Here is a 12,232-nt window from a genome sequence, read left to right as displayed (position 1 = left end):
TGGTTTAAAATTCACACCTCAGGAATCAACTATCCTGACTTAACTGTCTTGGCTTTTTGAAGAGCTGTGTGACCTTTTGTACAATTACTTCATCTCTTGCCTCATCTTCAAATTCATCTGTAAAATGTGAGTAATAATCATTTCACATGTTCATTGAGAAGATTAGATGTGATAACATATGTAAAACACAAAACTAATACCTATATTAAATGCTCAATAAATATTAACTGTTCTTCTGCTGTTACTGTTCTTAGGCATAAGGAAGCTCAAAGTCTCTAGACCTCGAGATGAGTGGGGCGGGGGGGGGGGGCGGGGGGTGTCCACAAAAAGGCATTTCTTGTTTAACTTTACAAAGCTCTAAAAACAAACTTCCTTTCTCAGTCCTACAGTGGTGTCATTCTTATGCCATCTTTTTTTGCATTTAGACTTCTAAATGCAAATTCCAAATTAAGACCAAGCACCCATTTTAATCTTATTACATTTAAAAAACTTATTGTCACATTATAACCAACGTTCATCATTCAATCACTTTTTTAAGTCATTTGAGTCCCAGTCTTTTTTTCTTTATCCCTCGCCCCTCTTTTGGATTATAGATAATGATAGCTGAATTAATTATATCCTTTAGCTTCATAACACATTGTCATCATCAGTACATACAAGGTTTCTCTCTGGCTTTATTTTTTATTTTTTTATTTTTATTTATTTATTTTTTTTTATTTATGATAGTCACAGAGAGAGAGAGAGAGACAGAGACACAGGCAGAGGGAGAAGCAGGCTCCATGCACTGGGAGCCCGACATGGGATTCGATCCCCGGTCTCCAGGATCGCGCCCTGGGCCAAAGACAGGCGCCAAACCGCTGCGCCACCCAGGGATCCCTCTGGCTTTATTTTTGCCCTTCATCCCTAAACTTCATCCTGTATCTTTCTCCCATAAGTACCCATTCTAATGCATCTTTTGTAAGTAGGTATACTGTTTTGTGTGTATGGGTTTCTAATTTATAAGAAGATATTGTTGTATTATTGACATTACATTTTAAAACTATTACCTTGTATATGGTTTTTCAGATATTCTAACTCTTAACCATATTTTTTCTATTCCCTAATGGATAGATACCTAAATTGCCATCAGTTCCACCCTGCCACAAAACATGCTGCAATTAACATTCTTACATTACCCCCCCCCCTTTTTTAAATATTTTATTTATTTATTTTAGAGAGAAACCACAAGCAGGGGGAATGGGGAAGCAGACTTTCTGCTAAGCAGGGAGCCCCATGCAGGGCTCGATCCCAGGACCCTGGTATCATGACCTGAGCCAAAGGCAAACCCTTATCCGACTGAGCCACCTAGGCGCCTCTTATATTACCCTTATAGAAAGGATGGTCACATTGTTCCAAAATGAGATGCCTTTTAAATTGAAGGGAACTCTGCCAAACTATCCATCTTGGGGCATTAGCAGGCACCAATGTTGATTGACAGCTACTCTTATAGTGTATACTTTGTAGGTCATAAAGGATTTTTTTTTTCAGATTTCACGTTACTGGACACTAGCAATTATCTTTTGAGGTAGAGAGGGCAGAACTTGTAATCCTTATGTTACAGAAAAAGAGACCGAGGATCAGAGGTACACTGACTTATTTTAGTCCACATATCTGGTCATTTATGGAATTGAATTTGTGACTAGGTCTTGAGACTTTAATTTGTTTTTCCAAAATCTGAAAGGGACAGGGAAAAGGATAAATTTCTGTGATTAAAACAGAGACTGTCCCAGTTAGCTTTATGTCTTCCTTAGAACAAAAGACAGTACTTGACACATAGTAATTGATCAGGTTTGAATCAGTAGTGCTGCTACTCAGCGCTTTGGTGACTCTGGTTATTTCAGTAATGCTTCAAATTATAGGTAAGTTCAGTTCTATAAGTGTTCTGGCTGAACAGACTTCAAGTCATTCTCAGAGTTTTCGTGTTAAATGGTGTAGTTCATTTACAACTGATGTAGCAATCCTTATATACATGCCTATTTGATTTGATTTGATTTTTAGGTGAGTAGACTATACTTGTATGTTTATAGAAAATTTCAGTAAGATTTCTTCCACTCTCCCTTTTTAGACACTGTTCTGTAGCTTTCATTAACCAGTAGCGAATCCCCTCTTTCTAACTACTGTATTGCATTTAGCTACTTACCATGTGTCTCCTATTCCCCAAGTCCCCAGAGTCATCTGTAACATTTGGTGAAGATGTTAGATTTGAAGGATTTTCTCCAAATAGTTTGTGCTAGTATTGTGAGGCTGGATGTTCTCAGCCACCTTGCTCAAACTTGCCACAGTTTAGAAGTGATTTCAAAGCCTTCAGTAATCAAGCTTCACCCACCTTTCTGTCTTATCTCATAACTACCCACCATCCCCTTTCCAGTACTTCCCACCCACTATGATACAAATAAAGAGTGTTCTAAGAGAAACCATTTAGTAACTTAAATATTCATGTCCCACCCTTCAAGGAAGCTTACAGAAGGAGCTCTTGCTATCTTGTATCTTAAACCATTTTAGTTCTCTGGCTTAGATAGTCTTTATACAAGGTATGCTACCTAAATGAGTTGTTTCCTACTGCTTCTCTCCCTTTGGCCATGTGCTTCCTTACATTGCAGATTGATTTACTAGTACTTATGTTAATACTGTGAGCTTCACACAAAAGCTTTCATCCCATCAATGAGGAGAATTTTTTAGAAAGCCCACAAATGTCTCCTTAAGTATCTGTTTTCTATTGAAATCAATAAATAAGCTAGTGATTATGACTGTTCCTTCTAATTATGCCCCCAGATTTTTGTTTTTTATTTTCAAACTGTTTCTTTTCTCTTGGCATTATGGCTATGAATTCTACAGTGTCTGACAGAAAACCCTAGGGAAGTTCCTTTTTTTTTTCTTTTCTTTTTAATGCATAGATAAATTCCCTTTATAACAATGGTTTTTGAATAGTGAAATTCTTTTCACAACTTGGTTGGTTGGTCCATAGAAATGACACTTTACTAGTATCTTTTTTTTTTTAATTTGTTGTTATGGTAAGAACACTTAAATGAGATCTACTCTCTTAATAGATTTTTAAGTGTACAATAACACTGTTGTTATCTATAGGCACCATGTTGTACACCAGATCTCCAGAACTTATTCATTGTGTATAACTGAAATCTTATACCCACTTAAATTAGTCACTTAGAGAAGCAAAGAATAGAAGGGTGGTTGCCAGGGGTTTAGGCGTGGGGGTGGAATGGAGAGTTGCTAATCAGTGGGTAGCTGGTTTCCTACAGTGAATAAAACTTGACAGACTACCCAAATGCATGGTTGTTTGCACTGGTCATAGAAAAGGAAAAAGTAAATTTGGTGGTTTAGTCCTATCACGAAGCCTCAGTTGCCTTTCTAGTTCCCAGGATTCCTGCCAACACCTACACTCAAAAGAAAAATAAATTAAACTCCTAAGACCATTTTTTTCCAAAACACCTCCATATGCAAACTGTCCTGAATGTTGGGAGAAGGGAACTATGAAGGGGAAACTTTGATTAGGAAACTCTCCTCCACTAAATTAAAGATAGTTCATTTGCTTCTTATGAACTCACCCTGTTACATTAATAGCAGGAAAGTCAAGAATTGGGTCCTTTAAATGCCACCAGCAGAATCAAAATTGAATATGAACAGAAGTACATCTTATAAGAATCACTGTTATTCTTTCACTGAGTTTAGAATATAGATCTTTCTTTTTATACTAAACAGACTATGTTGATCTCTGTGTTTGTATTTTTAATCTTGCCTGGCCTAAGTGGGCAACTCTGGGTACTCTTGACCTCTGTTGATGATCCTCTTCACTAACCTTGCCTGTGTCTATTGACCAGTTACATCACAGTTTGACTCACCAGCCTCCCCTCCTCACTAGGCCTCTCCTCTTTCTCTTTCTTCTCTAATCCCTTTCTACTTCATCACTATCTCCTTCACAACTCCTCCATGATTTTCTCAGGGCTGGGCTTCAACATCGTCGGTGGGACAGATCAGCAGTATGTCTCCAACGACAGTGGCATCTACGTCAGCCGCATCAAAGAGAATGGGGCTGCGGCCCTGGATGGGCGGCTCCAGGAGGGTGATAAGATCCTCTCGGTGAGAACTGGCTTCGGCCTCCTTCACTGTTTCTTGCTCCCTAGACCCCAGTTCTTACCCTTAGCCCTTTCCTTGGGAAGATTTCTGCCTGCCTTTTTGGATCTGGAAATATCTGGATTGTAGAATATGGTGGGAGGGACCTTGATCAGTCACCTTTTCCTGCCCGAACATAGAGCAAAGAGGATAATTCCTTACTTGATAGACAAGGCATCTTCAGTCCAGAATGTGAAGCTACTTAACCAAGTTAAAAAAACAGGGGATAGGAACGGTTGAGGGGCTGATGTAGGGGAAAGAGACTTAAAACCCACAATTGTTGTCATTTTGCAGTTAAACTTTATCACCTCCCTTTCATTGAAAGATTAATGTGTGTCTTCCTTTACTCCAAAGAGACAAAAAAGGAAGGTAGAAATTAAGCTTCATTTTTGGACTCAAATCCCTTCTCACCCATCATGAAGATGAAAAATTTGAATGCATTCTCATTTGGGTATCTGTCCACTGTGCTCCCATTTCATTCAGCTAATGTTTGTAATAAGACACTTACTATATGGTGAGCTTTGATTTGATTCTTTTCTAAAAGTTCCTCAAGGGCAGGGACTAGATCTTTTTTTAACCTTTTACATCCTTGCAATGCTCAATATATATTTAACAAATGAACAAGTTAAGAAATTCAGGCAAGCCCATAAAGGTTGGCTGATCCAGAATATAAATATAGTGTCTTGGATAGTAATAGCCTATTTTTGTCCTTCTCACCAACTATTTTGCCTCTTTTCAGACCATTAACCTTCTCCTAGATCCTGTTTATTAATTTGAAAGATACAAACAGTGATAAATACCTTTTATCTCAAAATGATACTGTGAGGTTTACAAGTAGATTATTTCATATTAGCTCCCTGGAGAACTCCTAAAAACGTGAAATCAACTTGAGTGGGACATTAAGGAAAATTTAAGAGTGGGTTGTTAATGGTATAGCATGTAGGCAGAAATTATGCAGTTTATAGTGACATATACCACATTCTCTCCAGAATACTGGGGCCTGGGTTACATTTGAAAAGTATAGGGGTTCAGAGGACAGCCATATTATTGAAAAAGGTTTGGTAAAGGGTAGATTATATGAGAATGGTTAGAAGTTTTTAAGCACCATATGCTAAGCAATATGCTGAGAACTTTACGTTTGTTTAATATTGTGGTAACCCTATGAGGTGAGTACAATTATTATAACTACTTTGCTGCTAAGGAAGCTGAGTCTTGGTGAGGTCAAACAGCTTGCCCAAGGTCACAGAACTGGTAGGTGGCAGAGGACTAAAACTGATCTGTCTGAATTTGGAGCCCCTACTCTTAATCAGTATGCTGTACTGCCTCCTAAGAAGTAAATGAGGAGCTAGGACTAGGTGTCTAAACAGAAGGTTGCATGGTTAATTAATAGATATTTTGTATGGTTTTATATAAAAACAAATCAGTCTTTGAGGGTATAATTGGAGGGAAAATGTCATTTAGCTCAGTATGAGAGAATTTATTAGACATAAGCTAAGATGAGCAGCCTTTCTTATGTGGACCATTGCCTCATAGAGAAAAGAAATTATTGGAAGGCACTCAAGTTTTTTTTTTTTTTTTTTTTTTTTTTTTTTTTTTTAGAGGGTATGGTAGGAGATGGATGTCCATGGAGCGAAAAGTAAATGTCAAAAAAATCTGCTCTCTTCACCTTGAAATTTACACCAAGCAGGATTTTACTTTATTAAAGTAAAACAAATATGAGAAATATTACAAGGACGTATACAATATATTAAATATTACAAATATATATAGGACATATAACAAAGAATGATTCAAGTTTATGTTTTGGACAATTAAGGTATGGGAAAGAAGAGAGGGAGGAAATGCCTGACAAAGAAAAGGCAAAAATATAAAACAGATAGGAAGAGAAAGAAAGAAGACTGAAGAGGAAAAGATGGAGCATATACAAGAGGAGAAGGCCAGCATATTCTCTTCTTTCTTTCTAGGGCTATCTTATTTATGACTCCAGTCTCCCTATCAAGAGTTTGCTCCAACATAATTCTTTCTAGACCCTTTTCCTAAGAATAACTGCCACTCTCACCTTCTCACCGTCTTTTCCACTCTCTCCTTAAGTGAACTCATTGGGCATTAACCATTAAATGGTTATGTCTCCTTTGTAACTCACTCTCCCTCTGATTTAACTAAGTGCTCTAATACTGGCTTTAGAGTCTCTGTAAAATGATGGTGCTGAACTGTTTATTAGCTTATATTCTCCTTGATTCTTTATGGGTTTTTCTGTTCTCTTCACATAGGCTATTTTTCCATGTTGTAAAATATGCCCCAGCTCTTTCTTTTAACTTTTGCTAAATAATCAAACTAAGAATGGCACATCCATTTTGGATAACTAATACAAATCTTATTTAGTGATCTAGATTTCCTATGAGTTAGTATTGACTAATAAATTAATCTTTCCATTTCTCTTGAAATGATGCCCATGTTTTGTCTTAATTTCAAGTAAAACTAAATAATTGCATGATTTACGTAATTCCCTCTTGCTCATTAAAAGTTAAATTACATTTTTTTGTGACCTCTGTGGAATGTTTAAACTTAAAAAAATGGGAGGGGAAGGAAGAAAAGAAATTTCTTTAACATAAATTATTTTTAAGGCCCTATTGCATCTGACAACCATAGAACAAAAACAGGTATTACTAATAGAAGGACCTGAAGTTGAGATGAGGGCTGGAGATGGAGATTCCTCACCCAGAGTTTATTTTGTGTGTGATGGTTAGGGCAATTTAATATTTGTATAGGTTACAAGGGAAAGATTTTATTTTTGAGGGGAAAAAAATGTAAACTGTTTAGGTTTGTCATTTCCGTTGTGTGCCTGCCTAAATGACGGGAGGTGGATAGTTAAGAACAGTCCATGCTCAGTGAATGCTGCATTTTTATGAAGTTCAGGGTGATGTGAGCTAATTATTACACTGAATAGATGAATATTCCCTTTTGACCAAATCCTTTATATAACAAAATGGCACAGATCAGGCCACTAGTCAGCCACATTTCATGTTTTCATCAAGTGTAATTCTTAACTTGGTGAATGAAAGAGCTGAGTAGTCCTCAGCATTTATAGCTGCTATACTTGACAGCCTGCAGAGCACCATGCCAGGTGCTCTGGAATGATTTGAAAAATGAAACACTCACCTTCACACATAGCTTAGAAATCAGTGGGAAAGACCCACCAGAACCCCTCATCTGCTTGGCTGCAAAGACATTGGAATATGCGGAATCCTTTAGACAAAGGATGCCTAGAGGCTCTTTGTCCTCCTAGCTCAGTATCCCCAGCTTAGGATCCCCCCCACCACCACCCACCCCCTGCCCCCCCGCCGCCTATAGGCTTGTAGCTGGCACAGAGTATGTATGCAGTAGGTTAGTTGCTCTGTGAATGCGTCATAGCATAACGGACTTTTTTGGTTTGGTCTGATTAATTAGAACTAGATAATCTATTTTTTTTCCTCTTCAACTCTGATGATAAAAGAGCCCCCCTTCCCTCATTGTGATTCATTTCAGGATCTTGGCAAAAAATTAAAATATCCAGAGTAGTCAATGCTTATTAAATTAAGTCCATTCCTTTTTTACATCTTATGCATTTATATCGATATCGATGTTATTCTATAGTTAGAGCTCTTGAGGCAATTCAAAATTATTAATCATCAAAGAAAATGAGTTTGGGATAACCTGGGTGGCTCAGTTGGTTAGGCATCTGACTCTTGATTTTGGCTCAGGTCATGATCTCAGAGTTGTGAGACTGAGCCCTGTATTGGGCTCCACACTGGCTGTGGAAATTGCTTGAGATTCTTCCTTGCCCTCTGTCTCTCTCTGCCTCTCTAAAATAAATAAATAAACAAACAAACAAATATATAAATAAAAAGTAAATGTCACACAGGTGAGAAACTTTTTTAATTAAAATTTTTTTAATTTTAATTTAATTTTTTAAAAATATTTTATTTATTCATGAGAGACAGAGACAGAGAGAGAGAGAGGCAGAGACACAGGCAGAGGGAAAAGCAGGCTCCCTGTGGGGGAGCCCAATGTAGGACTCAATCCCAGGACCCCGGGATCTCAACCTGAGCCAAAGGCAGACGCTCAACCACCGAGCCACCCAGGTGCCCCTTAATTTTATTTTTTAAAGATTTTATTTATTTACTTGAGGGAGAGAAAAGAAAGAGCACAGAGGGAGAGGGAGAAACAGACCAATATGGGACTCAGTCCCCGGACCCTGGGACCATGACCTCAACCAAAGGCAGACACTTAACCGACTGAGCCACTCAGGTGCCCCAAAAGTTAAACTTTAAAAAAAGAAGAAAACTAATTTTAACTCCATTTATCCATTTCCAAAGGCAGAAAATCAGAGACTCATTTTAAAGATTGCTAACAACCATAGCAAAGAAAAAAAAAAAACAGTACTTTTCCCCATCTGGTTAGCAGAACACCACCATTCCTATTCTCTGAATATTCAGTCAGCAAAATTTTCTAGCATGTTGCAAATCTGCCATATCTCAGGTTCAGTGAAACTGTGCCATGAATTAAGGAAGCTGAAGTAGCAAATTTGGCAACGTTTTAAGATTTCTCCTTTGAGTACCTCTTGGTACTAAAAGTGAGGTCCAAGGACCATCTGGGAGCTTATTAGTAATGCAGTCTCAGGAACCCTCCCAGACCTATTAGAATCAAAATCTGCATTATAGCAAGATCCTGAGTGTGAATAAAGTCTGAATAAATTGTAAGAGGCACTGCTATAGGCAAGTGTTTTAAATTATGACCTATAATAGGTAATACACAGTGTGCACATACATACATACATACATACATATAATTGAAGCAAAGTTTAAGAAAATAACATTTAGCTCTTCTATATGTAACGCATTCTGTGTTGTGTTTTCTTCTAATGTCAGGTTTGTTTGTTTTTTTTTTTTAATTTATGATAGTCACAGAGAGAGAGAGAGAGAGAGAGGCAGAGACACAGGCGGAGGAAGAAGCAGGCTCCATGCACCGGGAGCCTGATGTGGGATTCGATCCGGGGTCTCCAGGATCGCGCCCTGGGCCAAAGGCAGGCGCCAAACCGCTGCGCCACCCAGGGATCCCTAATGTCAGTTTTAAAATTAAATACTGGCCTTGACCCACTGGATTAACTTCACTATCTTCTGTGGTGGGTCCATAGACTCATTTGAAAAATCACTACTTTGGTAAATGGAAAATCACTGATGAAATCTGTGTATTCACAGAATTTGTATTAAATAGGCAAGTGGGCTGAGTATAGAGACCAGATAAAGATTGTTTGGGCAGTTTAGGTTAGAAATAACTCAAACTCAGAATCACTTGGAGGGATTGCTATTAACTTTCAAATTCCCCAGTGAATGTTAATGCTCCTGGTTCTAGCATTGCACTTTGAGAACCCTTGGTCTATATTAGTATGGATGGGACCAAGAGAGTGAATTCCACATATATTTAGGGAACTTGGTGGTTAGTCTTTTTTTTTTTAAGTAATTAGAATAACAGTTCTTTTATATTAGAATACCTTTAGGCCTAACTAGGAGGGTTGAAAGGCATAATTAGTCTAATTGGCCTATGCTCTGTATGACACCTTCTTTTGCCTGATACCACTAATGTCTTTCTTCCCCGTTAGCAGAAGGAGACTCAGGTAAGGACCATAGTTATACAGTGAGTCACTGGCGGTCAGATTCCAGGCCTTTTGGCTTTGTATAATATTGAGAATATGTCAGTTATATTTGCAGGGCGCAATCTGCAAGCAAGCCTCAGAAAATCATGTGACATTTATTTAAAGATTTTATTTATTTGAGAGAGAGAGAGCAAGTGAGCAAGAGAGCACAAACAGGAGGGGTGAGGGAGAAGGAGAAGCAGACTACCCGGTGAGCAGGGAGCCTGATGCAGGGCTCAATCCCAGGCCTCTGGGCTCATAACCCGAGCTGAAGGCAGCTGCTTGACGGACTGAGCCACCCAGGCACCCTCATGTGACATTTATTATACTCATTATATTCAAGTGTTGTTCAAAGTACTCTTCAGATATAGGAGTTGTAATGATGAGTTTTGCAATACAACCTCTCCAAGTTATTTACAGAAGAATGTAAAGTGATACAATATAGGGCAGAGTCCACTTTGAGCTTTATGATCATTATATAATATGGAGATTCAAAGTAAATCAGTCACATCAGCAGAATTATCTGGAAAGGTCTTGTCAACAACTTGGCACTTTACTAAATTTTAGCTTCCTAAATTTTAATGCTGCTTCAAAATATGCAAATGAATAAAAATATTAATATAGAAACACCTTATATTGGGGGCAGCCTGGGCGGCTCAGCGGTTTAGCGCCACCTTCAGCCCAGGGCGTGATCCTGGAGACTCAGAATCAAGTCCCACATTGGGCTCCCTGCATGGAGACTGCTTCTCCCTCTGCCTGTGTCTCTGCCTTTCTCTCTCTCTCTCTCTCTCTCTGTTTCTCATGAATAAATAAATAAAATACTTAAAATTTTTTTTAAATTTTTTTTAAATTTATTTATGATAGTCACAGAGAGAGAGAGAGAGAGAGAGAGGCAGAGACACAGGCAGAGGGAGAAGCAGGCTCCATGCAATGGGAGCCCGACGTGGGATTCGATCCCGGGTCTCCAGGATCGCGCCCTGGGCCAAAGGCAGGCGCCAAACCGCTGCGCCACCCAGGGATCCCTATTTAAAATTTTTTAAAAATTAAAAAAAATAAGCAGCTTATATTGTTATATAAAACTTTAAAAATTTAAAAGTATAACATATTAGATATTAATGAAACTGCAAAACCAGTAACAATTCAATTTAAAATATTAATATGATGGATAGTGGTATGTTGCTAAAATAAAATCCTTGCTTATAATATAAATTTCTGTGGGTTAGTGTTTTAAAGTGGAGGTTTTGCAGCCAGGTGATTTGGATCCTGGCTTTACTACTTCCATTCTATATGCCCATGAACAATTTGCATACCCTTCTAAGTTTTATCATCTATAAAATGGAAGTTCTTAACTCATAGGATTATTGTGAAGACTAAATAAGTTAGTACATATAGAATGAAGAGACAGCTCCAGGCATGATAATAAATATGTGGTGATTGCTGGCAATTATTAATTGACTGTGATTGCAAAGAAGATTTTGAACTCAGTACTCCTGCCATTGAATGGCATGTAGTGACTCAGTTCTCCAACTTGCATTCATATCACTATGAATCTTGGCTCTTTTTTCTGAGCTCTGATATCTTTGGCATTTGTTGACACGACCACATCATTAACTTAATTTGTCTCTAAGAGAAAATACCTATTTTCTTACAATGAGAAATACAGTTATCACATGGGCTAGATTAGTTAGTTACACAAGTCTTCCCGCTACAGTCAGCAGTCTCACACCGATTCTGTCCCCCAGGAATTAACTAGAAAATTGAGACGTTGAGAATTCATTGTGATGATTCTAGGACTCCTGAAATTCTTTACCTGTGGCATGTCTACCAACAAACAAACGGAAGGCATAATCAGAAGGTGGCTTGGTAGCATGAAATCAAAGTCCATCAACTAGGAAACTATTCATTTCTACACTATAGATAGCAGGACTGAACCTTTTTAAGATTAATCTTGGAAGATACATAGAATTTTTTTAAAAAGGAAGCGTTTTTAGGTGGTAGAAATAGCTAGAGCACAGGTATGAAGGTAAGGATATGTTTTATGTCCTAGAGACACTGGATTATGTGATTTAAAGCACAGGATTTATGAAAGGGAATAATGCAAAATTAAACTGGGGAAGTAGGTTGGAGCCACTTCCTGGAGAACTTTGCACAGCAGAATGAGAAATCAGGCATATACTCCCTTTTCCCCTGCTTCCAGTTTTGTATAAACAAAATCTTACTTTAGGAGGCTTGATCTGGAGACAATATCTGAATAGGATAAGAGTGGGGGAGGGCCTAGAGAAAAGTGAATCAGAAAGAAGGTGATCACAACAGTTCATCTAAAAGTATCCACCATCTAAAAAGAGAGGCAATTGAAAGAAAATAGCATGTGAGGGATGGTGTTACGTTAAGCTA

The 12,232-nt window shown here is 38.1% G+C and overlaps 1 protein-coding gene across 1 annotated transcript in view; it reads left to right on the top strand.

The window, feature by feature from the left end:
• Positions 1–12,232, top strand: part of SYNJ2BP (synaptojanin 2 binding protein) — a 38,325-nt gene that overhangs the window by 16,385 nt on the left and 9,708 nt on the right. Inside the window, exon 2 of the mRNA XM_026008491.2 lies at positions 3,998–4,134. Coding sequence (XP_025864276.1) covers positions 3,998–4,134 — 137 coding nt within the window. The remainder of the gene's footprint in view (positions 1–3,997; positions 4,135–12,232) is intronic.

This window comes from Vulpes vulpes, chromosome 6 (assembly GCF_048418805.1).
Source record: "Vulpes vulpes isolate BD-2025 chromosome 6, VulVul3, whole genome shotgun sequence".
NCBI lineage: Eukaryota > Metazoa > Chordata > Mammalia > Carnivora > Canidae > Vulpes > Vulpes vulpes.
Note: the sequence above shows the minus strand (reverse complement) of the source record. Positions and strands in the feature narration are given on the sequence as shown.